This window comes from Sorex fumeus, unplaced genomic scaffold, assembly GCF_029834395.1.
Source record: "Sorex fumeus unplaced genomic scaffold, SorFum_2.1 ptg000058l, whole genome shotgun sequence".
Classification (NCBI taxonomy): domain Eukaryota; kingdom Metazoa; phylum Chordata; class Mammalia; order Eulipotyphla; family Soricidae; genus Sorex; species Sorex fumeus.
The window spans coordinates 13,356,158-13,382,821 of NW_026606115.1; the positions used below are offsets into that span (position 1 = coordinate 13,356,158).

The 26,664-nt window shown below is 37.1% G+C and overlaps 1 protein-coding gene across 7 annotated transcripts in view; it reads right to left on the bottom strand.

Annotated features, from left to right (window-relative positions):
- PAK3 (p21 (RAC1) activated kinase 3) overlaps nucleotides 1-26,664 on the bottom strand; it is a 365,938-nt gene that overhangs the window by 10,005 nt on the left and 329,269 nt on the right. For all 7 annotated transcript variants that reach the window (XM_056125834.1, XM_056125833.1, XM_056125831.1 and 4 more), the window contains 5 exons: nucleotides 19,318-19,366; nucleotides 18,917-19,029; nucleotides 16,595-16,712; nucleotides 13,970-14,069; nucleotides 13,050-13,246 (listed from right to left, as the gene is read on the bottom strand). In XM_056125834.1, the coding sequence (XP_055981809.1) occupies nucleotides 13,050-13,246; nucleotides 13,970-14,069; nucleotides 16,595-16,712; nucleotides 18,917-19,029; nucleotides 19,318-19,366 (577 nt within the window). The remainder of the gene's footprint in view (nucleotides 1-13,049; nucleotides 13,247-13,969; nucleotides 14,070-16,594; nucleotides 16,713-18,916; nucleotides 19,030-19,317; nucleotides 19,367-26,664) is intronic.

Consider the following 26,664-nt stretch of genomic DNA (forward strand, 5'->3'; position numbering starts at 1 on the left):
TATCAGTGCAGAGATTGTACCCTGCCCCACACATTTGTTTCAATCAGAGAAATGTCAACTTTTTTCTCTATTCATTTATGCTTCCAAGATAGGTTTCATTTGAACCAAAGTATTATCTAGCCATTGAAAACAACTGGTCCACGAGATATAATAAAGGTTGGTTAGCATGATATATAATGTTCTCCATGAATTGGTTGATTTCTTCTTACCTTTCTAGTCTTCATCTTTTCACTTTTCACACTATATCTCTTCTTTTCCCACTCTGACTTACATACCACACTGACCAAAGATCATATACTATTCACACCAATCTGTTCACTATTCCAAGATATAAAATGAATGCTCTTTCATATGTTGTTAAAGTGATATTCTCAAACTAGGTGCCTGGTGAACTTCTGCTTCCTTCTTAAACTCTGGCTAAAATGGGACTTCCTCTTTAGTCATCACTTCTAAGTAGATATGGTGAGCAAACACGTTTTGTGGATACTATCTTGTTTTAGCACTAAAGGTGCTCTGTCCTTTAATGTCAAGTAAACTGGAATGGTTTTTACCCTGCAGGAAGAATTTAGCATTTACTTTTCTGGATACTGCAGTCCTTTGTTCATATCTATTTTCAGTGCATAATGAATACTTGTTGCATGTTTACAGGTCTTCCTTCCTAGAATGTGAAGGCTAAAATTGTGTCATAATCACCTTGGAATTTGATGAAAATGGGCTCAAAACAAGAGTTGAATGTCTTTTCACTGCTAAATGAAATGAGAGTCCAAAATGTATAAGTAATTTGAACTGAGCTGGTAACATAAAACTTTGGTATACAAAGTCTTAAAGTTAAGACTCTAGGGCCAGAGTGTAAGGCATTGCGTATGGCTGACCTTCCCCAGCACCACATATGGTCTGGATCTCTGTTCCACAACAGTCTGCCAAGCAGGATCACTGTGCCCACTAACAAAATCAAATAAAAGAAATTTCAGAATCTAAAGTGAGCTACTAAACATATAAGAATATATACTGAGGATGATGAAAACACACTTTCTGCGCTAAACAGACCTTGTGTGTGGTAACTTCTAACTTTCCACTTCTCAATGTGGGAGAAGTGTTCCATGGGTAGAGTTTATAAGGAGATTCCAGCAAATGAAAGGAAACTAGGAAAAGATAGCTAAAACATGGAAATCTGCTGTAGGGAAACCCAGAGAGGAATGGGAGAAAACAAGTGACCTCTGAAACTGGACACAGATCAGAAACTGTCCTCTTAGAATGATCTTGAAAACAAAGGTGCTCTTGATTAGTTTCCTGCTTTGTCATTAAACAAGTCTGTTTAATTCCTAAAGTGAGATAATATAGGCTCTGTGACCCAGTGACCCTAACTATTTATGTTAGAAAGACCTTTGACCTCCAAATGGTAACTTTCTTTTTCCCATTATACACATTACCTAGAAGTTTTTGGTGATCTTGAATTCTTAATAACTCTAAAACTCATGGCAATAGTACAAAAACATTGTAGTTTTTGTGGACAGTGATGTGAAATTAAATTCATTTAGATACTCAGTGAAAATTACTTTATCCAGTTGAAGAAATAATTTAATTTACTTTATTGGTAATTTCCTCAGTTAAAAAGATCAAATCAATCATCTTAGAAGTTACCACATTTTTTTCCAAAGAGGTCTCAAATCAATCCATATGTACTCAATAAATTTTCATTAAGGCCATTTTGCAACAAGACTAGCTACTTAATAAAAATTCTTTAGTTTCTGACTTGGGTTCATTATAATCATTTATAAAGTTTAAGTTAAGATATTAAAAACAAACTAGGGGGACTTACACGGAAATGTGTTAGTAACAGAGGTCTCAGCACCAATATAAAAATTCACTTTATAACAGGGATAGAGCGTGGTATAAATATCTTTCAAAATTAAGTACTTGGTACTAAAATATTTTTTCATGGAAATTTTCTTATACATACCCATCAAGCTCTCAACCTAGCTCATATAAGTTTACATAACAACATATCTGAACTAAAGAATATAAGGCTTATTCATCTATATATTTAAATATTAATAATGCTCATCAGAATTATTCATCCTTAACATTTATAAAATGCTACAGTTAATTAATCTACAACTGAACAGCTTCCTGAAGCATACTGTAATATGATGTTCAACTGAAGAAGAAATTGCATCCTGTGGGGTTACTATGATCATTTACACAGCACCTCATAAGTGGCAATGGGGTTGTCAATATTTAAATCCAGGGAGGTGCATCCAGAGTCCATGCTCCTAGTCACTGCCCAAATCAGCTCACTCTATTCCCAGTTTCTGAGTTAGAAAACTGTTTAGGAGAGGTAGACAAAAAGCTCTTTATAAAATGATACATGGATCCCAGAGAGATATTATAGCAGGAAAGGCATTTACCTTGCACACAGTGAACCAGGTTTGATCCTGGGAACCACAGATGGTCCCATGAACACCGCCAGGAGAGATTCCTAAGTATAGCAGGTTGTGCATTCCCATCAAAAATAAGCAAAATAAACTAAAAATTAGCAATTATGTGCATCCACCTCCACCTTTATAGAGGAAATGGTCCTTTCACAGTCATTCTCTATTTGTTTAGAACTGGGAAAGAAGGGGCAGGAGATTTGTTAGTGAAATTCCCACGAGTGTGTGGATGCGTGCATGCGTGTGTGTTTGTGTACATATATGTTGAGTAACTGTATTCTGGTGTGCTGGTTGTTACAACCTTCATTTTCAACTAATTTTTACTGTTTTATGATAAAGATTTGGCAACAAGGGATTTCACACCTCATGACTTAGTTTACTCATGGTCTGAAATTTCAAAGGTTAAAGGCCAGAGTCTGATTGGTTTATGGATTTCATGAAAGACCCTGACATTTTTCTAAAGAAGAAAATGAATGGAGCCAAATCTGCAAAAAAGAATGTATTTTGTTATAATTAAAGCTTTCCACCCATATTTTGACAAATTCAACACATCCTTTCAGTATGATAACTGAATACACAAAGTGATCTAATTTAGTTCCCAACTTATTTTGCATAGTATTCATCTTTTGCCAAATTATGGAATGATGGAGTAATATAGAGGGTTTGTGACTTTTAATCCTAAGCAGAGCAAAGGACACTAAAGCATGAGACCCAAAGTACAACAATCAAACATGAAACATAGCCTGTTAAAGAAGCAGGCTGAGGGTATGTAGGAGGGAATCTGGGAACATTGATATAATAGAGCGACATTGATACTGTTGATGGGACTGCATATTAATATATTAATATATGGTTCACATCACAATCATTTTTCCTTGGTAGAAAATGTAGGAGGTACCCTGGTGGAACATTGTATGCCTGAAACTTTATTATGAACATCTTTGTAAATCTCAGTTCCATAATAAAAATTTTAAAGAAATCTTTGTTATAAATGATATAATAAAAAGGTTATGTTAACATATTTAATAACAATGAATTAATATTTGCTAATTGCTTAGATATATACCATGCTAATATAAATTATTAATAATATTGCATTGCTAATTACAGAAAAACTCATTTAAAATGAGTTTATTAAAGGTCTATCCCCTTACAGGCTAATGGCAAATGGTAATTAGGTTCTACTGACTGATTAGGTGTTGGCTTAGTTTTAGAGTGCTCCAATCAAGCATAAAGTATTGGCCACATCTAGGAAATAAATACCAGATGATTCTGACAATGCATGCACTCATGCTAATCTCTCACGATTAATAGTGCTTGTCAAGAAAAGTGGACCAGGTTACATGTGCTCAGGAAGCAACCTTGGGTAGTCCAAACAACACCCCAGTAATACAACTACAGAGGATTTGGAAGTGGGGATGGGAATAGGCATAAAGAGTGAAAGGGAAGAAAATAAAAATGGGCCGATGAAGTAAGGAAGAAAGTTTGAGAAACAGAGACAGAGCACAAAAGAATATAGGACAAGAACAAGGACCCCCCCAAAAAAATAGGGAGAAAAGATGGCTAGTGAAATGAAGAGAGGGAAATGAAGAAAGATGGTTTAGAAAAAATGGGACAACAGGAAGACTTGGATCATAGGTTCCATTCTCCCACTGTGCCATATTTCTGGTTATTTTCACACAAAACTTCACACAACTGTCTACATTTGGTATTTCAACATTGCTCCTCACATTTTCTTTATACCCCACATTTAATTTATAGTTCTGGTGTACTTCTTAATGACTTATTTTAGTATATTATAGCAGGAAGGGATGCATTCTCTGATTCTTAGGGGTTTCTACAAATTACTGCACTAGACCCAAAATATCTGGATATGATATGATCTGTATACCATGCACTATGCTCACATAAATTTGTTTCAACTTTTATTTGATGTGCAATTCATCAGCTTAACAGCTCTGTATGCAATCACAGTTCTTCCCATCACACCCCAAAGTGTAAACAATATATCCCTGCATCTATTTTATCACTACAGTGCTCTGCTCTGGTTTCTTCCCAGATTCCTGTCAAAATGTGACTGTCTAGTTGCATATATTAATATATTAATATATGGTTCACATCACAATCATTTTTCCTTGGTAGAAAATGTAGGAGGTACCCCATTTCCTATCAATATTCACAGATCAATTCTACAGATTACAGACATTGCGGTTATAAGAGATATCTTTCAGCTATATTCTGAGTATCATTCCTCTGTAGGCATTCCTAAAGACATGGAAGCTAAGGAAGGCTGTGGTTTACCTATAGTCTAATAACACAAAAGAGGAAGAGACACGTAACTTTCTCCTTTGATATAGTAAGTGTCAACAGAAAAGGATTTGAAAAGGAACTATTACCATGGAATCAAGAGTCATATGATCTTTCTCTCAGGGACTTCAAGTCCAAGGAATTCCATGGATTTAATGCCCAGAGGAGTCCTCTGATAATCAAATAATCTCATCTAATCTCACTTGTTTAATAAGGAAATTGAGGCCCAATGAGGAATATTCTTTATAACTTCACAGAGTTCATCAAATAATGTATAAATTGTTAGAGACAGTATAAAGCTCCTTGTCTCATCCCCTTATGTTTTATAGCAACTCATAGTCTAACAAGTGCTTGTGAATGTTGCCATCTAAGAACTAGGGGCAATTATTTACAAAGAGAAAAGGATTAGATAGCAGAAGGAGAGGAGAAGAAAATAAGTTGCAGGAAAAAGGTCAGTCTGGTATGGGGGTGTTGGAACATCGCTCTTCCCAACTCCATGGTTAAGATTGCTTCAACCAAGTGAACATTCCATTAGATTCACATAAGAAATCCCAGAGTAACTTTTTATCAGAATGCAAAGTTGTAAACATCGTCCAACCATTTTTTTTGTTGTTGTTGGAAAAGTCATATTGCAAAATGCTGACAAAGGTCAGGGGTCATCTTTAGCAAGAAAACCTGAGTGTTTTTTGATGCAGGAACCTCTCATTTGGAATAAATATTTTAAATTCATAGGATAAAATCTGGGCTGGAGTGATAGCACAGTGGGTAGGGTGTCTGCCTTGCACGCAGCCAACATGGCCGACCCGAGTTCAATTCCTTTGCCCCTCTTGGAGAGCCCGGCAAGCTACCGAGAGTATCTCGCCCGCACGCATGCAGAGAGAGCCTGGCAAGCTCCCCGTGATATATTCGATATGCCAAACACAGTAACAACAAGTCTCACGATAGAGACGTTACTGGGCCCGCTTGAGAAAATCGATGAACAATGGGAGGACAGTGACAGTGACAGTGACAGGATAAAATCTATGAGTGGGCATTTTAGTGAGGAAATGCCCATCATGACACTCTGTGGATTTTCTATTTAAATAAATTTTGATTTTTCAGGGACTTCTATACTTAGGTGTAGGTCTAGTATCTATTAAGGCAATAAGTACATGCGTCCTTGGTTTATGTCCAAGTCATGTTTTAAGGATATTGAGGATGAATAATATAATAATTGGATAAGGGAAAATCAGACTTGGCCAACAGCAGGTTCTTGATCACCACATTTTAAATCTTTTTTCCCTACACTTTGCCTGTACAGTCTCAGATTTTGGTATGCTGTGGAATAAATTTCTCCTTTGGCTCTCTTGTATATCATAACTCACTACTTTGAACTGTCAGCTTCTAAATTACAATGTAAATGAGACTTGAATCTTTCCTATGACTAAGTCCATTTACTTATAATAAATTCATACCAACCAATGATTCTTAAGAATTGTCTTTTGACAGGCAGCATCTTTTTCTGTTTATAAAGAAACCCTGATACTAACATATAATTATTTCAGATGCAATTATACCAATTCATTCCTCCTTTGAGGCATAGGTTTGCCCTCAAAGTAGGAGGGTAAACAGCCATCAATAAATTTTGCTGTTCCATGGTAGTTTAGGGAAAAGAGGGAAATACTCCAAGCTCTTCCTGAAATACATTCAAAACAATATTGACTGAGTGTTAGCAAAGTATGCTTGCTTCTCTAGCACTCAGGAAGTTTATGTCTGACTTTAATTCCAAATGAGCAAGCACCATCAAACCCAGACATTCCACTCCACAATACAGGTTCCAGTAGTTGGAGGAAGTTAGATGCACTTTGGCCCTTAGTTACTGTGTTTTAGTCGCTAGAGATTCTTTCTACTTAACCCTCTTTCTTAAACTAACCAGATTTCTCCCAGAATAATGAGAAAACAATTAGAACAAAATTTATTAAAGTATATGCGTATAGATATAGTCTAGTAAATGTATAAAAAGGGGTGTAAGAAGCCTGAGGATAACAGGTCTGACTTAGATTTTGCTCTTTCCTTCTCCCTGACTACAGTACAAATAATGTACTTCTAAGCATGAAGAATAAGATTGATGAGTTTATAATTACCTATTTGGTAGTTACTCTGCAACTAGAACATTTTAGTGATAAATTCCATTTTTAGGAATTTATCAAGGGAAATAGCTCTTAGGACCGGAAACACACTGGGCATAAATAGGACCCAGGTTTTATCCCTGAAATTGCATGGCCCCCTGAGCACTGCCAGGAATGGCTCTGGTGGTCCCTGCCGCTTCTAAGCACTTAGGGTACAAGTGCTGAAATATCTGTCCATACAGTCAGGCCAAGATGTCACTAGGATAGGGATACTTGTTTCTGTGTCTTCCTTCAATCACTGAAAACTCTACAATACAACTTCAATTAATCACATAAACATACCAGGGATACTACCAACAAGAGACAGGAGAGCTCCCAGGTGTATTGGGAAATACGATGCCTGTGCATAAAAGAAACTACTATGGAGCACTAGACTGCAGTCAAGAGGTATAGAGGTGGTTGTGATTCTCAAAAATTATCTAGAAAGATAAGGAAGTGCAGATTTGAAACTTGAAGAAATAATACCTAAGAACTTCCCCAAACTGAGGGGAAGAGACAGATACTAATACTCATGATACACAAATAATTCAAACAAAATAAACCCAAAAGAGACACAAATTAAGACATACTGGAACTGAAATGACAGAAGTCAAAGGCTTCTTAAAGAATAGAATCCTTAAAGCAGAAAAAGAAGAGTGAAGGGCTGGAAAGATAGTAGAGCAGGTATGCTCTTGCTTTGCATACAGCTAACCCAGGTTTGATCCCCAACAATGGTCCCCCAAGCATGCCAAGAGTAATTACTGAGTGCAGAGTCAAAAATAAGCCCTGAACATAGCTGGGTGTGAACCAAAGGCAAAGAAAGAAAGAAAGAAAGAAAGAAAGAAAGAAAGAAAGAAAGAAAGAAAGAAAGAGAGAGAGAGAGAGAGAGGGAGGGAAGGAGGGAGGGAAGAAGGAAGGAAGGAAGGAAGGAAGGAAGGAAGGAAGGAAGGAAGGAAGGAAGGAAGGAAGGGAGGGAGGGAGGGAGGGAGGGAGGGAGGGAGGGAGGGAGGGAGGAAGTCCCAAAAGATGGGCAGATTTCAGAACTGGAACTCTGCAGGACAGAAGAGAACCATGAAGTATACTCAAAGCATTGGATCTAAAAGATTTACCACCAAAATTACTCTATCATCTAGCTAAGCTATCAATGAGAGTTGAAGGATAATAAAAATGTTTTCAGACAAACAACAGTTAAAGGAATTCATGGCCACTAAACCAGCTCTGCAAGAAATACTGGAGCCTATTTTTTTTTTTGCTTTTTGGGTCACACCTGGCAATGCTCAGGGGTTACTCCTGGCTCATGCACTCAGGAATCACTCCTGGCGGTGCTCGGGGGACCATATGGGATGCTGGGAATCGAACCTGTATCGGCCATCTTGGCTGCGTGCAAGGCAAACGCCTTACCCGCTGTGCTATTGCTCCAGCCTCTGGAGCCTATTTTATAAAAGGAAAAATATCTATAATTTCTTGACTAATCATTAGTGGTACAAACTCACCAATCTACAAGCACAGAGTGGCTGAATGAATGAAGAAAAAAAACCAATCTTGTGATGCTCACAGGTTGCACACTTGATCTTCAATGACAAATTAAAAATAAAATGCTTGAAAAAAAATCAGATAGGCAACTGAGAGGCTAATGTAGGGGTAGGTGTATTAAATCAGACAAACTGTATTTAAACCTTTAAAAAAGGTAACAAGAGTCAGACATGGACATTATATAACTAATAAGGGATCATTATGCTAAGAAATTGTAAGAATCATTAAAATATGTACCCCTTCAATGTACAGTCTATAAGCCACCATTCCAAAATCAGTGATTTAGATGTTCCTTTGGATACCAGTAACTACTTTCCAAAGATCAAATAGTTGTGTAGATGCATTAAGTAGCACTGTAGCACTGTCCTGTTGTTCACTGATTTGCTTGAGCGGGCACCTGTAATGTCTCCATTGTGAGACTTGTTGTTACTGTTTTTGGCATATCAAATACAACACAGGGAGCTTGCAAGGCTCTGCTGTGTGGGCAGGATACTCGTGGTAGCTTGCTGGGTTCTCTGAGAGGGAGCTTTAAGTAAGAGTAGAAATTTTTTATTCCCATAGAATTAAAGGTTTGGAAAATCACACATAAAAAAGATCCAAGCTAGATATCATGAAAAACATATCCCAATCAGGACAGATTGACAAGTGTAATTTTATTATATGTGAATTAAAAATTAATAAGGAGGTGTTCCTATGTGATAAAAAAATCAAAGATAGGAGTTGAAGAGACAGTGCAGTGGGGAGGGTGCTTGCCTTGAACGAGGCCAACCTGGGTTTAATCCACAGAAACAATATGGTCCTTTGAGCATGCCAGGAGTGATCCCTCATCATAGAACCAGGAATAGGCCTTTAGCTATGGGGCTCAAAAAAATAAAAAAGCAAAAATTCAGATATATTTTATGGAAATGACTATGTGTCCTTATTTGGAATTGGATCATTATAGTCATAGTTTTTAAAAAAATATATCTTTAATTAGGAACAACAAAAGCAATGAAAAATTAGAGAGATGAAGAGAACATCAAAGTTTGATGCGCATATCCACAGATGTTTGATTTTTATCGCCAGTCACATTGGCGGTAAGAACAAGGGACTTAGTTATTGGAAACTGCACCAAATATGTCCATGGGTCACAGAACAACATGTCCAAGTATTCTGTGTACCAAAACTAGGCATTGAGGGATGGTAAGAATATCATCTCTTCTATATCTGGAAGGATATCTCTGGAAGGAACTTTACAACATTTGTATAGTTGAGGTACTCTGATCTCCAAAGAACATTTAATAAGCAAATTGGTCAATTAGTACAGACCTATTAGTATTAGAAAATTCTACAATGAGCTCTACTACAGTGCTTGGTTATTTACATATACAACTTCATTTAGTTTCACATTAACTCTTCAAGATTAATATCATTCTCATTTTACACAAAGGAAATAGGCCTATAAATACTTTAAGTTCCTTTATCAAAGTCACAGAACTTACAGGTTGTGGAGTCAGTATAACATTGTCCTCCAGTTGTTCATTGATTTTCTCGAGTGGGCCCAGTAACGTCTCCATTGTGAGACTTGTTACTGTGTTTGGAATATCAAATACGTCAAGGGTAGCTTGCCAGGCTTTGCTGTGCAGCAAGATATTCTCGGTAGCTTTCCAGGCTCTCCGAGATAATTTTTTACAGAATAAGATGCTATATTTTATCACTCTGTGTTCCTGACACTAAATTCCTTCATTTGTCCTAAATAAGTGGACAGATGGTAACACTACAAGGGTATTAAAGAAAGAAACACCAAACCTGTTCTCTTTTATACCACTTCTCAATCTTTGTGATTTCCTGTTTCTTCTCATATGACTGAGTCCCCATGATCCAAGAAAATGCATGCTTCCTACATGCTTGTATTATATTTTCCTCTTCAGAATCTTCATGATTTCAATAACTATGCATTTCAAATTCAAATGAGGGCATAGATCTTTAAATTCTGTGTGTTCTCTAAGATAACATGCAGACAGCACATTTAAAATCAAAACTAAAAGAATAATTGTGGCAACTGACAGAGAGATATGCCCATAGGAGAACTGGTCTCAATATGGACCTCTTTCATTGGAGGTTGATCACACAGAGTAATGAGCAAACTTAGAGCACACCCTTATCTCTGGAATGCCATAGGGTGGTCTTAATAGCAAGTCTTTTATTTTATAGCCATAATGTAAGCTTCCTGAAACTGGTGACTACTAATCTGCAAGTACTTGTTTAGATACAAGGCTCAGGAGTCTGAGACAAGCTGTTAATTATGAGTTCTAATTCCAGACTTGAAGATGCCTATAAAGATTAAAACTTGTTTCCTTTTTTGGCTAACAATTAACAGCCTCAATAAAGAGAGATTAATTGTAATTGGGGAACAGAAGAAGGTAATAAATGCATTACTGAGACCAGTTGTTTTACAGAGCCATTTATTTAATCCTTAAAAGGCAGAAAACAAAATAGCCATAATCCATTTAGTGTCTCCAAACTGGAAGAATTAGAGGAGAAAATCCATGGAAACAAGAGGCCTGATGTGTTCTTTCACTGCTATTTCTTAATGGGAAGGGTAGCTAAACAATAAGGACAAACCCATGTAATTACCTTTATGTACTGAACACAGGTCATGGGTGGGATTGATTAAATTCATAAAGGGCTGACCCACAAATGGTGGGAAAATGCCCCTTCTTTTCCACTCGCCCTTTTAGGCAGCTAATCAACTCACACATCTCACTTCCAGATTGTTTCAGATCAGAGAAATAGCCCATAGCATTCACTGAGGTATTCACTCATATCTCTTGTTTTCTAATCAGTGCTGAGACTAGGACAAGAGGCCAATTAGGAGGGAATGTGGAGGTATCTGTTTCCTCCATAGATGGGGAGTTGTAGTTCCCAACTAAAAATGCTCAGCAACAAAAATAACTACAGGATTAGCTAATATATTTTCTTTATATAAAGCCACATGTATTTGGTTTGAATGTGGATTTTAAAAGTTTAACATGTATCTACGTAAACACTTGCTAAAAACACTGACTGTCACACATGAAAAGTAAAATTCACTTTTAAACTCAGTGGTAATGATGTAGAAAGTATGCAAGAAGCATCTGGCACTAACACTGTGTATGAATTCTGAGACTAGAATTTGAATCTGTGCATGTTTCTTTTTTCCAACAGCATGATGCCTTTTATACACTGAATAGTTTCACTTTTATACAACAAGAGATCGCAAGTCACTGTGCTGAGCAAGAATTTCTACAGTACTCTCTTGCCTTTTCCTGTAGCGATCAATAGCTTATCTCTGATTAAAGGTGGTAGTTTTCAGCCATGAAATGGAGCTTTCCTCTTGTAGAGGTAACAAGACTTGGTATGAATTTAGACTTCTGATTATGCAGTAGCAAACTGAGTCACCAACACAAATTGTTTCCATTCATTGTATTTGACACTCTAATTATGTCTGTGACTTCACTAGGTTGACACTGGTCATCTTGCTCCATTCCATACCCAGCAAGCTGTTGATGCACAACAATTATTATTGATAATGAAACAGAATACAGGTGGTTGGGGCTGAAGAAATAATTTAGTGGGTAATATGCTTGCTTTACATGCAGCTAACCTGGGTTCAATACTTGGCACCCTATACTGTTCTTCAAGACAAGCAAGGTATGATCCTTGAGTACAAAGCTAGGAGTAAAACCTGAGGACCGCTGCATATAGACTCCAAACTATGTAGATACATGTATATTTACATTCTGTAAACACATTTATTTACTTTGTTAAAGTAATGATAAAGGAAGTGTTTTCTAGATAGATTATTCAGCCGTGTCTGGTGATAAAGGTATTCTTTTTGGAACCAAAGAGAGTACAGTGGGTAAGGCACTTGCTTTGCACATGGACAACCAGGATTCAATCTCCAGCACCACATAAGTTGTCTGAATCCTGTCACAAGTGACCACTGGGAATAGAGCCAGTAATAAGCCCTGAGCATCACTAGCTATAGTCCCCAAGACAAAAATATTTAAGAACCACTACATTATAAATACTGATATCAAAACACTTTAGAAATCATTGAGACAGCTTAAGGTAAGTTAGAAGTAAATCAAAGTGACTTTGAAAATTTCAGTTTGGAGTGTCTATGTTACTTGTTCTAGGAATGAGCTCGTTCTGGCTACTTTAAAAATATTTTTATTTAATTACAGTGAGATTCACAGTTACTAAGTTGCTCATGACTGGATTTGAGTCATATAATATTCCAACATCCATTCCTCTACCAGTGTACATTTCCCACCACCAATGTCTCCAGATTCCCGACCCACACCCCCCACCGTGTGGCAGGCACTTTTCCTTCTCTTCTCTTCTCTTCTCTTCTCTTCTCTTCTCTTCTCTTCTCTTCTCTTCTCTTCTCTTCTCTTCTCTTCTCTTCTCTTCTCTTCTCTTCTCTTCTCTTCTCTTCTCTTCTCTTCTCTTCTCTCTCTCTCTCTCTCTCTCTCTCTCTCTCTCTCTCTCTCTCTCTCTCTCTCTCTCTCTCTCATCTTTCTGGCTACTTTGAATGGAAGCAAGTAAATATATTGGTTGTTTCCCTTTCCTGGGGATCAAGTACCTGAGTTTTCTCTGTACTTACCCTGAGTGGATTTTCATTAAGGTAAGGGGGTTCACCTTCCACCATTTCAATTGCCATAATACCCAGAGACCAGATATCAACCTTCGGACCATAGGCCTTCCGAGTCACCACCTCAGGTGCCATCCAATAGGGTGTTCCAACCATGGTGCTTCGTTTACTTTGCTCAGGAGTTATTTGGGCACAGAACCCAAAATCAGCTGTGGAGAAGTAAAGTCAGTTAAAAGAGGTTCAAATTATTTTTTCTTTACAACAAAACACTCTCAGGTGTGTTTATATCTTCTTACTTTGGAACTGAACTTCTACAGCTTCTTAGTTCATTTTCTTTCGTTAACTAAGCTGCCCCTAATTTCTTTTTTCACTTTTTTAAATTTTTAATTTTAATTTTTAAATTGAATCACTGTGAGATACACAGTTAAAAAGCTATGATTAGGCTTCAGTCACACAATGTCCCAATACCCATCCTTCCATCAGTATACATTTTCCACCACCATTGTCTGCCGTTTCCCTCCCACCATCCCCCTTGCCTGCTCGTCTTTATAGCAGGCACTCACCACCCCCTTCCATTTGGCTTCCCCTAATTTTAAAATGATTTGAAATAACTTGCATGATGTCATTTTTTCCCTAGAACTTAATGTAGTTTCTTTTTCATTATTTTGTCTTTCAATTAATAGAAACTTTCAATATTATAATTAGATTGCTGACACCAAGCAGCTGAAAATTGATAGAAATTCTAAAATATTAATATTAATAAAATCTGGTTACAATACATGGGATCACAGTATTATAAAAATTAGTTATCACAAACTGCTCTCTTAATGACTGGAAATTAATTTCAAAACCTATTATATTTTCATGATAAACAATAAAAGAACAGTAATTTTCAATATATTCTAAACAATCATCTGAACAAAAATACCTACTCAATTTAACAGAGCCATCCATCCCAAGGAGAATATTGTCACTCTTTATATCTCTATGGATCACTTGGTTTGAGTGCAAGAAATCCAAAGCCTGGAGGCACTATTAAATCAGAAGAAAAGTTCTAGTTATATCACATAGAATATTTTAAAAAATATTTCATTTCTATGTAAACTTTAGGCAAGGTTGGATTTAGTTTTAGATTGTTAAGTAAAATGTATTACTAAATATTTTGAAATGCTACCATTTACTTTAGTAATGGTATTCAGCATTATACATAGGAAGGTTCTTCAGTGAGACTAAAATAGCAAGAATGTTGATGTGATAAGTTTCACTAAATTAGGAAAGGATTATAGCCAAACTAACCAATTAATATAACCATATTTTAATCTAGTTATCTAGCGGAACTATATTTAGCTTGACCTTACATGAATTTAGTAATTCTGTGCACTTTATATTATTTGGTAGTGGATCTTGAGTGGGACTTAGGAATCTACATTTAAAACAAGTGCTCAAACTTGGCAGTCACATCTTCAAGGCACCTCTGGTGGGTGCCAGATAACCCCATCAAAGACCATGATCCAGAAACTCATTATAAAAATCTCGGTAGAGAGCATAAAACAATTAGATATAGCCATGCCACCAGACCCCGTGCCAGGCTGATTCAGGGCACCCTGGAGGGGGGGGGGCGGGTGAGGCCCCTCCCCGACCCAAGGGACCCAGCCCCGGCAGCCGAAAACCTCCAGAACTTAACCGCTGTCATGCTCATGACTGCTTTCTACATACTCCAGCTGAGTCTCACCTATGAGTGAACTATTCCTGGACCATGCAGCCACATTTGCAGGCTGTGGCATCTCATACCTTGCACCACGAATATTCCAAGAGTAGTGCACCACATTTGCTGGGGTTTAAAGTAGAAGTCAACCAATGTTAGAGGGATATATATTTTTCAGGTATATACATATATATGTGTGTGTGTGTGTATATATATATACACACACACAAGGCTCAACCTTTAACAACATGTTAATAATCCTTATAGAAGGGTTCAATGGCCCCTGGGTGAAATTCAACAATCTTCACACACTTTTCTCTCAGGAAACTTTTTTTTTTTGCTTTTTGGGTCACACCTGGTGATGCACAGGGGTTATTCCTGGCTCATACACTCAGGAATTACTCCCAGAAGTGCTCAGAGGACCATATGGATGCTGGGAATCAAATCCGGGTTGACTGTGTGCAGGGAAAATATCCTACCACGGTGCTATTGTTCCAACCTCTCAGGAAATTTTTTGGAGCATTTTTGGCGGTTTATTCATAACAAACAATACAAAATAAATTATTTCAGTTCTGCTTTGGGACAGGGGTTGGAGTTTGGGATAGGTGTAATGGTGGTAGGATTGGTGTTCAAATATTAAATGTAATTAAATATTGTGAAAGACTTTATAAAATTAAATTAAAAAATAAAAGTAATAAATTAAGAAAATAAATAAAGACTATGGAGGAAAAAACCAGGTGCTCAAAATAATTTTTTGCTGAGGACCAAACTTGGGTTATACTATCTCTCCAGTCTCAAAGCAACTTCTGACCAACAAGAAGTTTGGGGACCATTTCCAAGGTACGAAGTGACTATCGGTACTTGTTTGAAAATGGCTTTGTATTGTGATAGTAAAAAAATGGAAAAGATGAGATTATGGAAGCAAGAAATTTAAATGAAAAACTTAAAATGAAATATAGGCAAGACTGTTTATTTTGTTTCCCTATGAATGATTTTCAAGTTTCAGTGGGTCAGAGTTTGTGGTTCCAATCTATTTCCTCACCACAATAAATGGGATAGGTAGTATGACGAAGATGAGATTCCATTGAGGATGGTATTTTTAACACTAAGAGTTATTAATGTAATAAAATATCCTTAGTTCATCTTGAAAGTACAGATATCATACGGTTATTAGTAAAAGAGCTAGAAGGACAGGAGTGATAGTTCAGTGGGTAGTGTGCTTGCCTTGCACATGGATGACCTGGGTTAGGTCCTCGGCATCCCATATGGTCACTTGAGCACACAGCCAGGAGTAATTCCTGAGTGCAGAGCCAGATGTAAGCCCTGAGCATCAACTGGGTGTGGCCCCAAAACAAAAAACATAAATAAATAAATAAATAAATAAATAAATAAATAAAAGCCACATCCTCAAGTTCACCAGTGGAACGTGAGGAATATCTAGTTGTTCTATAAAAGCAACTATTTTCTAGACTGAGGAAAGAACTTATTTAAATTAACTAGTTCATCTGGATAATGATGGCATGATAATTTTGTCTGTATTTTATATTGTTCACATTGCACATGCAGGACAAAATGACTACTATGTGAGAGGTATAAAAAATTATAAAATAGTTCCATGTTGAAATCTGTATTTTCCGTGAATTCTTATTTATATTTTCCCATGACGTTTACTGAAACCATAATATGCATGCTTAGATATGGTATCTCATAGATGGCATAACAAAATTTAAAAGATCCACAGAAAGGCAACTATTATAGGCAATTTACTGGGATAGAAGGTAAGGGGATTACTATTAGGTTAGGATTTAAGTTAGAAGTTTTCTTGTTACCTAGAAATACTTAATTATCTTACCTCTCTGCACACAGCTGCTATCTGTCCTTCATCCATACAGGTTTCTGTTACCACATCAGTCAAAGAGCCACCAGCCAAGTATTCCATGACTACCCACAGTTCATCGCCCACTAAGTAGCTTAAACAAGAAAATAAGAGTTTAATTCAGACCTAAAGTTTTTTTTTTATATCCCACTAAGAAGACAGTTCGCATTTAACCACATTACATAACAAGAGGAAATATCAATCAATGATGATACCGAGGTACTTTCTTAAGACTTAAGGAGAAATTCTTGGAAAATCAAAAGGTATTCAGGTATGTCTGTACCAAGGAGGAAAGTATAAAACTATGGAAGCTTCTGGTGACTGGCTACTGCTAATCCTATTTTAAAAACACTAGCTTCTATGAATAGGTTCAGAAACAGCCATTTTAACTAACTCAAGCCATAATGTTTACTTCTTGGACTGTATTGGTCCACAACATCCAGATTCATCATAGGCTATTTGTTCAAAACTCAGGTATCACTTTTGAATCTACTGAAGTGTTTCAGTTACTAAATCAAGGAGACTGATCTCTGCAATGTGCTGAAGTGTCAATTCTGTTAGAAGACAGTGGTCCCATGACCATATACTCTAAGTAGTATTGAGGGACATAATACAAGGGATCAAATTGGTGGATTAAGCTCACCAGAACCCTGCAATTTAGGCAAAAAATAGAAAAATCGTATTAATGGCAATTTAGCAGTACTAAAATGTGTCTTTTCTGTCCTGCTAAGCAAGAGAGGAATTAGAGTGAATCGCCATAAGTAAATCCAGTAATTCTTCCTTGCCCAAATATCCACCTAAAAATAAAACAAAGCTTTCTGTCTGGTAGGATTAAAATTGTATGTAAGATTCACCTGGGAATCCTGTCAAAAATGAAAATTCAAGGGCTGGAGCAATAGTACACTGGGAAGGGCATTTGCCTTACATGTAGCTTGCCCAGATTTGATCCCAAGCATCTGCCTGGTCCTCCAAGCACTGCAGGAGTAATTCCCAAGTGCAGAGCCAGGTGTAACCCCCGAGAATTGCAGGTGTGGTCCAAAAGGGAAAAAGAGAAAATTCAGACTACCTCTTTAGTTATGAAGAACATGTTAGAAATTTGCATTTTTGAAATGTGCTATTTTATTTATTTATTTTTGTGGGGGAGAAAAGGGGTGGCACAAATGGCTCTGAGCTCAGGGATGACTCCCGACAGGACTCAGGGAACCAAATGTGCCAGGGATCAAACATGGGTTGGCTCAATGCATGCCTAACGCACCGTACTATCACTTCAGTCTGGACAAAGACAATATTTTTTTTGTTTTGGGGCCACACCCAGAGGTGTTTAGGGTTGACAAATGCAATATTAACAAAAGCATGAGCGTATATTGACATTACTGTTGCAGGTAGTCCCTATACTCCATGAAGCACCAATTTTAGTTGTAAAATTCGACACTCCTCTCCCAAACCCCAGGACCCTCACCCCTTCTTTCCTATCCCTGTTTGGTCACATGGGGGCACTGTAGCACTGTCTTCCCATCATTCATCAATTTGCTTGAGTGGGCACCAGTAATGTCTCCATTGTGAGACCTGTTGTTACTGTTTTTGGCATATTGAATATGCCACGGGGAGCTTGCCAGGCTCTGCTGTGTGGGCGGGATACTTTCAGTAGCTTGCCGGGCTCTCCTAGAAAGGTGGAGGAATAGAACCTGGGTCAGCCACGTGCAAGGCAAATGCCCTACCGGCTGTGCTATCGCTCCAGCTCCAGCCCTAGTCCCATACGGCTCCATACAGTTAGTATGGTCTTTAAATTCCTTTTTATAACCCAGTGGTAATATCGCTCCAGCCCAATATCAGTGATGAAAGAGACATTAATTACCTGGTCTGTAGAAAAGGTTTGAGACTAAAGTCTCACTTTCCTAGGTATGATTTGTCACTTAATCACAAAGTATGCATTAGAGCAGGGCCACTGTAGTTGGCCTTCTTCACTTAGATACCCAGACACTGCACTGCCTCCAAAAAAACACTTGACGAAATGTTTAATGTATCATAGCTCATTCATATATGAAACTATTTCCTGCTCACATGAAGTCATGATTCTCAGAAGGAAATTAAACAAACTGTTCATGTTTAGAAGACTATAAAATGTTTCTTCAAATATTTGGTGGGGTGGGTGCAAGTTTAGCAACAGAGTTGCTAACTCTGCAATAGCTGAGAAATATTTGTAGAATGGATGTTATCAGAATAAATTCCAAATAAAATAATTTGCCAAGAAAGTGACACCCCACAAAGAAGACAAAGAAGATATGAGAAAACACTTACCTATCTAAATAATTAACAATATTGGGGTTCTTATTTTCCCTCATGACAAGAATTTCATTAATAATTAATTCCTTTTTGGGTTGCTGTTGAAGGTTCATCTGTTTTATGGCCACCTGAAGATGAATTAAAATTCAAAAATGAATTACAATTATAATACTAAACACAAACATTCATATTTATTCACATATAGAGGGAGGCATACCCGTTCTTTATCTTACTAGGTTCTTTCTCAGTGCCACAGACCTGTATTTCCTTTTCTCTGTCATTCATGATTAAACCATCTATTTAATATACTTTGAATACCAATGAAGTAAATTCCCATCTCAAACCAGTGCTAAACTTTTCTTCAGACACTGATGCCATCAAAGAAAAAATATGAACAATACAAATAAAACACTCACCTCTTGTCCTGTTGCAATGTCTAGAGCTGTATAAACAGTACCTGATGCCCTGTGAATGTAGAAATTATAAATAAATAATCAACGTGTTATCAATAGATTTCATCTGGAATGAAACATAATTGTTTTCAGGATAGGAATATCAGCAAACTCAAGGTTAAGGGATAAATTAAAAAATGAATAACTATTTTGCTTAAATTGCACCTGAAACAGTAACAAATCATGAAGTCATGTCCTTTGGTGGATTAGGAACTACAGTTGCTAAAAGCAAACTGTGTGATATGGCACTATAAGTTAGTAATAAATTGAGCAAATTTATTTTTTCATCTTATTCCAGAAGTTCTCTAACTCCTGGAATAAGAAGTGTCATATATTCCTTGGATGGTGCAGTAACCAGCATTGCAGTTCTCTGACTAAAGTGATTTAGAACTTAGGAAATAATATTTCACCTTTTGCTTACATAACTACAAATTAAATTTTGCTTCTAGCATACAGAGTATGTTATTCATGTATTTATAATGTTTCTTTTTCGTCTATCACAATCGTCATCTAACCTAAATGCTGTATCTATTTATACTATATCTATAGGCAGCAATAATGATGTGACTTTAGTGTTGAGCCGCTCCCCTGACTGCCCCCTTCATTTTGCATTTTTTCTCAACAGCTTCTACTGTGGGGTTTCAGTATAGCACACAGTCATCTTGAAATCATTCTCTAAGTTTTGAGAGGACTTAATGCTTCCATTATAATATCAATCACAGAACTCTCTTGCTTTGCAAATAGAAAATGTCTAGTAAAACGGAATCAGTCACTTTTAGTTTTCGTGAAACACACATGTACCACACCTCTTCAATTCCCAAGAAAAGAATAATCTAGAAAATTTCATTGAAACGTTCACAGTAAGTAAAGGAATTTGAACAGGATTCATATTGAGATTCATCAAGCATTTAAACTTTCTGGTAACTGTCACTACTTTTTTGCTCTCTTATTTCTTTGTTACTGTTCTGTTTTCTGAGTCCAGGATTTCGTTTTACTCATCCTATATTCCTCTCACACCTCCTATTCTTTGTATAACCTTAATTCTAATTTGTTAAAAGGTTTATCTTATTGTATCCATCAATGTTATATACTTATACTGCACACATAGACAATATCATACAACACTTGTTTATTCAGTCCTGACTTATTTTACTCTTCCCTCCCTCCCTCTCTCCCTCCCTCCCTTCCAACCTTGCTTCCTCCATCTTGTGCTGGGGGTGGGGGGAGGGTTGAATCAGGGTTGGTGCCTGGCAAAGCAAGCATTTTAATTCCTGTACCATCTCTCCAGATCCCAAGAAATTCTTTTGTTATGTCAGTAATTTTTTATAATGTATTACTATTTTTCTCCCTTGATGTGCCAAAATATTTCTTGCAGGTCTAGGAAGATTGTATTTCCAACTTTTATAGATTAAAATGTGTAATTAATGATGATTAATAGAGATCTGGATTCTAAAATTTGTTCCAATATAAAAAAAGTATGTGGCCTTGGACCAGTTCCATTTTCTCTCTGGGACTCAGTCCTCTTCCTTGGAAAATAATGATCATAATAACAGAAAACATGTTAAGCATTTTGGCATGTCAGACACTGTTCTAGAAACTTGATTTATCTTATGTTCTTTTAAGTAAAGTGGCTATTGACACCACAATACAGATGAGGAAACTGAGGTTTATATAATGAAATGATTTACCTAAGATTATACAGTTTACTCGTTTGTCTGACCAACTGACTTAGAAAATATAGGAAATTGCATCTTTGTTTCTAAATTTCCTCTGTCTCATGATCTAGAATCTATAAATTCTATTGCCGCTTAAGACAAAATGACTATTTAAAATAACAACTGAATGTGGACTGAAAAAATATTTGTAATCAAGCAATAGGTGCCCACCTAAATGGTTTAGTAATTTAACAAATTCCTTAGGTTTAAGAATGATATCAAACAAATCAGTTTCTCCAAATCTGGATGTTCGAGATATAGTTTCAGAGCACATAGTTGGTATTCAATAAGAAGTTATAGAATGAAAAAAAATGAATAAGTTTTATAAGCAAACAAGTAACTAACAAAATCTTTCCTTTCCCCAAACATGATTGCCACTCAATGCCTCTTTTGCAAAACACAGCACTCAAAAGGAGAGAGAGGGAAATGCCCTGCCACAGAGGCAGGGTGGGATGGGGGCTGGGGGGTGGGAGGGATACTGGGATCCGTGGTGGTGGGAAATGCGCACTGGTGGAGGGATGGGTGTTTGGTCATTGTATAATTGAAACCCAAGCACAAAAATGTATAAGTCTGAAAAAAAATGTTTTTTAGTGAAAAAAAAATCTTTCCTTTCTGTGAATGAAATATTTTCTTATTCATTTTGTTTTGGGGCCACATCTGACACAACTTGACGGGGCTTGGAGTACCATATGTGGTGCCAGGGATTGAATCCTGGTCTGCTGCACACAACCTCACCCACTGTACTATCTCTGCCTTCTTTTTTCTATTGAAGTTTTTTCTATATTAAACATTGCCCTCTTAAAATAAGGTCTCAGACATCCATTATTTTAGGGGCAAGTTTGTGGATTTGTCCTTCTGAACTCAAATTTACCTGAGTTCAAAGGAATGGATCCCCTAACTGGGGATATATTTCAACTGCATAAACCATGAGCAGCTATTAAATCTACTTCCAGGATAGCATTTTAAAATTTTCTTATTTGGTTTGTTTCTATACACTTAGACCACTCAAACAATCCTTAAATATGCAAAATCATGATAATATCTAAAATAAGATAACATCTATCTAACAGAGCTACAGAGAAGGAAATGGCACGATCAGCATAAATATTTAGCTCTTTACCCAGATTAAAGTTAATGCTCAGTATGGTAACTGCTATTCTCATTTGTTGTTCTGGCTGCTGTTACTGCTTTTTGACTGATTCACTGACTTGTTTGTTGACCTCTCCCGAATCTTTCAGTCAAAACATTCTTGCTTTTGTCTGTTCTTGTTTTCAACAAGGGCAAAGGCCTAGGGTGCTCTATCTACTAGAAAACTATTCCAAGGTTCCACATCGTATTTTTCCTTAGTGAAGTGTTTTTATCATTTTATGTGTGGTTTGGAATGCTTTTATTAAATGAAATCATGCAGAAATATTCATTACAAAACAAAACTATTCCAGTTAAAGCTAACTAGAATGGAGACTCTAAATTCCTTCCTAAGTGAATCCCTTTTATTTGCCACCACGGCCCCTGACCCCCAAACCCATTTCTTCTGTCCTAGAGGCAAAAATTGTGAATGAGTTGAAGAGCAAGGGGAATTAGTGTTTAACATATCCAGAGCTTTACATTTTAAATCCTTGGATTTTTTTCAGTGCCACCACAGCATTTCATTGTCTTAAAATTGCTAGAGTCTTAATCTTGGAATCTCAATATCCTGTGTTTTATGGCAATCAGTGGTATTGAATTGCCACAAATCTCTAATTCACAATGGTTTAAAGTCCCTGAAACTTTAGAACATTGGGTATTAACTAAAATGATCTTTTCTTCTCACATTCATTTCCCCTACCTTATAGAATATATGCCAATGTCTGGTAAAAGCCATTTCCCCTTTGCCAACTTCTGTTCCAGTCTTCAAAGGGTAATACCTGATTCCACCCCATTTTCTACCCCCACTCTCATAACAAGCATTTTAGATATTTGTAATTTACTTCCCTGGTCAATAAGTTATTGGATGCTCCAATAAGCTTTGTAAATTCCTCAAATCAAATGAACAAATACAGTAATCTGCAGAGTAAATCTTATTATGCTGTTCCCAGCTCTATTTTAGCACCTCTGAAGACTTCTAAGTACCCCATTTCACTTGCATTTTCATATCCCAACAATTTAAGGTTCAGCTGGTATAAATGTAAATACCTCTCTTTTCACTCTCTTTGCAGAAAGATAAATTAAAATCTTTACTGCCATCTACTCAAATCTCCCTAGGTTCAAATCCTACCAAGTTCCTAGCTGTGTGACCTTAGATAGTTTACTCTCTGTAGGCTTATGATTAAAGGAGAATTGCACTGCACTGCACTGTCCTTCTGTTGTTCATCGATTTGCTCGAGTGGGCACCAGTAATGTCTCCATTGTGAGACTTGCTGTTACTGTTTTTGGCATACCGAATACGTCACGGGCAGCTTGTCAGGCTTGCCCTGTGGGCGAGATACTCTCAGTAGCTTTCCAGGCTCTCTGAGAGGGGCGGAGGAATCAAACTCAGGTTGGTTGTGTGAAACGCCCTACACGCTATGCTATCACTCCGGCTCAAAGGAGAATTAAATGTATAATTTATTTAAAAATCGGTCCTGGGGGTGAGGATATAGCTCAAAAGGCTGGAACATGTGCTATGCATGAAAGGGCCTGGGTTTGACCCTTAACACTTCATGGTCTCCTGAATGTCTTGCCAGGAGTAGCCCCTGAGTACCACTGTGTGTGGTCCAAAGCCCAAAATCAAATCCCAAATCCACAAAAAACTCCCAAGTCCCCTCAAGCTAGTCCTAAGGACCCAGAATGTGGTTGTCAGTGACAAAAAATGCTTGCCAAGGCTGGGGAGATACCTCCAATGTCTGGAGCACATATTTTGAATGCTTGAGACCTGGGTTTGAGTCCTGGTACTGACTGCAAAGACCCTGCGCTCTGCAGGCTGTGGAGTAAAAAAGCTTTTGTCCAGCATTCCAGCATCACTGTAGGTCCTAAACCAATCCTGACAGGTTGGCTACAAGAAAGGCATGGAAGATGGTTCAAGAGATTAAAAAAGCACTGAAAGCAAGCATGAGGCCATGCCGTAATCTTGAATGTTGATATAGCTACATATGGCTAAACAATCCTGGCAACCATGGCATACAGTAACTTCCCAGTAACTATTAGAAATTATAACTTATTATTTTATGACATTGCTTGTTTCTTTCCTAATATATCCATTAATTCTCAAGTCTGTAGTCTGCTGAACACTAAGAATTCTTTTATGTATCTGGGGATTTTCATATTTTCATGTTTGAAATTCATAACAGAAATTTGTTATATACCTAAAGATGAACCTAATGAAAGTACCTCATATATTCCCCTTATCTAGAATAATACCAACATTATTACACAATTAATTTCATGCTGATCAACTATCTAAAGAGCAATTAATTGTATCTATGTTGTTTCATAAATTATGAGAAATAAACTATTAATATAAAAATTATAAGTATTTATAACATAGAATTTGCAAAGACAAATAATTGAAAAGATACTTGGTGGTGTAGTTGAGAATTACTCTCTGTGTAATGAAGCACAAAACTGAATACCCCCAAGAGGAACATTGTATACCCCCAAAGCAAACAAAATGCCACACTAACCTTTAAAAGATGAACTTTGCAATGGCCTGGGTGTATCTTGAAGTATCTCAACACAAGAATGCCACAAATTCAATTAACAAAGATTAAAACTAAAACTCTTAATTCTCTACTATAGCAGCGGTTTTGTGCTAAACACTGTCAATTTGATTTTTATGCCATTTAATTAAATGAATCCCTATTCAACTCTCTCCACTGTAGTTTAATTGAAACATGATTGTTGTGGGAGAATATCTGTTTAAGAAGGGAACTTAAACAAAGTTTAAATTGATAATTTAAACAAAGTTTAAATTTAAACAAAGTTTAAATTGGTGGTCCAGGTTGACTCGCTCTCAAGACCTGCTCTACCAATTTCAGACTAAATCTCTGAGGAGAGGCAAGCCAAGCAGCTAAAATTCATGGTAACACCAGATCCCCTCAGTTGAAAACTCTATGTTAATTATTGCCCTTCAGAAGTGCTGGCAGCTGCACCCACAGCCCACCACTGCAGCCATGCCAAGGCCTCAACTCCACTGCCTTACAAATATTCTCTGCAGAGACGCCAAACTGCAAATAATTTCAGGTACACCAGTGCCCAGACTAGAACTCTGGGGTCTTCTTAGAGTCGGGGTGGGCAGCCTTCCCCCAGCCCTCATACTTCCGGAAGCCCTGGAAGCCACGCCCACCTCCCACAGCTGCTGCCATGTCAACTTGGTCCAGACCATAGATCCCGAAGTGTCTGAACTAAGACTAATGAAAAAAGGGAGATAAGCTGTTTAACCTCCATATTATGGAGAAATATAAAACCCAGAGAACTGGAGGGATACATCACAGATAGATAGCTGGTAACTAAAGCCTCCTGATATTTTACAGATCTTTCAATTAACTTACACTATGGTCCAAGAATATTAATATAATAAAGGGTTCAACCATTAAGCCTAGTCAGGTTACTGAAATAAGTACTTAGGATTATTCGTTTATCAACAGTTTCTCCCTGACCTAGTCAGCCATTTAAAATCAAATGGTAACAGTGGCATCTAGCCCAAGGGGTCTAGAAAGAAACAATTTATTTTAACATGTTACTCCCAAGGCAAGTCAGTTTAATTATCAGTGATTTTCATCAGTTTCAATATTTCTAAAGGAATACCAAGTAGGAGTTATAATTTGTATTAATAACTCTGAACTCAGTATAGAACTGAAATAGATGATGGAAAGAAGGAAAGGGTAGAGAGGTGGAAGTTCATGGGCTGGGCGAAAAAGAAAATGGAAGAGAACTAAATAAAGGGATTATCTTACTCTTTTTATAGACAAGATAAAGAATTAATATAAATGTATTATGCATATGAAAAGTAGTGTTTAGTATTTGTTAAACACAAATAATCACATTTTAATGATAAAGTTCTTTATACTTTTTTAAAAAAAACTAAGGCATTTGTGTAGCCAGTGACCTGATTATCAAGAATATAGCTATGCAACTATACTCAGATAAGAAAAGGAGTAGAATGTATGGAATTTCTGTTTTTCACATGAATGTCAGTCCCTTGCTTTAATGGTTGTAACTTTTTCATTAAATGTATATACATAAAAAAATAAAGTTAATTACATGGTGAACTAAATAAATAAATAAATAAAGGGATTAATCGTGGGTCAAGAAAAATTTTTTGGAATAAGAATGACAGGGCTAGTGGGTATGGTGCCGGCAGCAGGTCAGTCTGTACCTGTGAGGTGAGTGCATCAGCAGCCTGATGGCGCGTTCAGACTTCCAGATACCCCAAAATTGCTGCTGTGCCTTTGGCCAGACCCCAAAAACTTGGGGCAAAGTTTACAAAGAAAGTAAACGGCCAAAAGTTAGGTATGTGGGAAACACACCCACAAACCACCTCCGGCTCAGCTATATCATTGGAGGCATGGCCTTTCTGGTTCCTGATTGAACTGCTTAATGACTATGATCCCAGAGACTCAGAAACAAATCTCAAAACCCA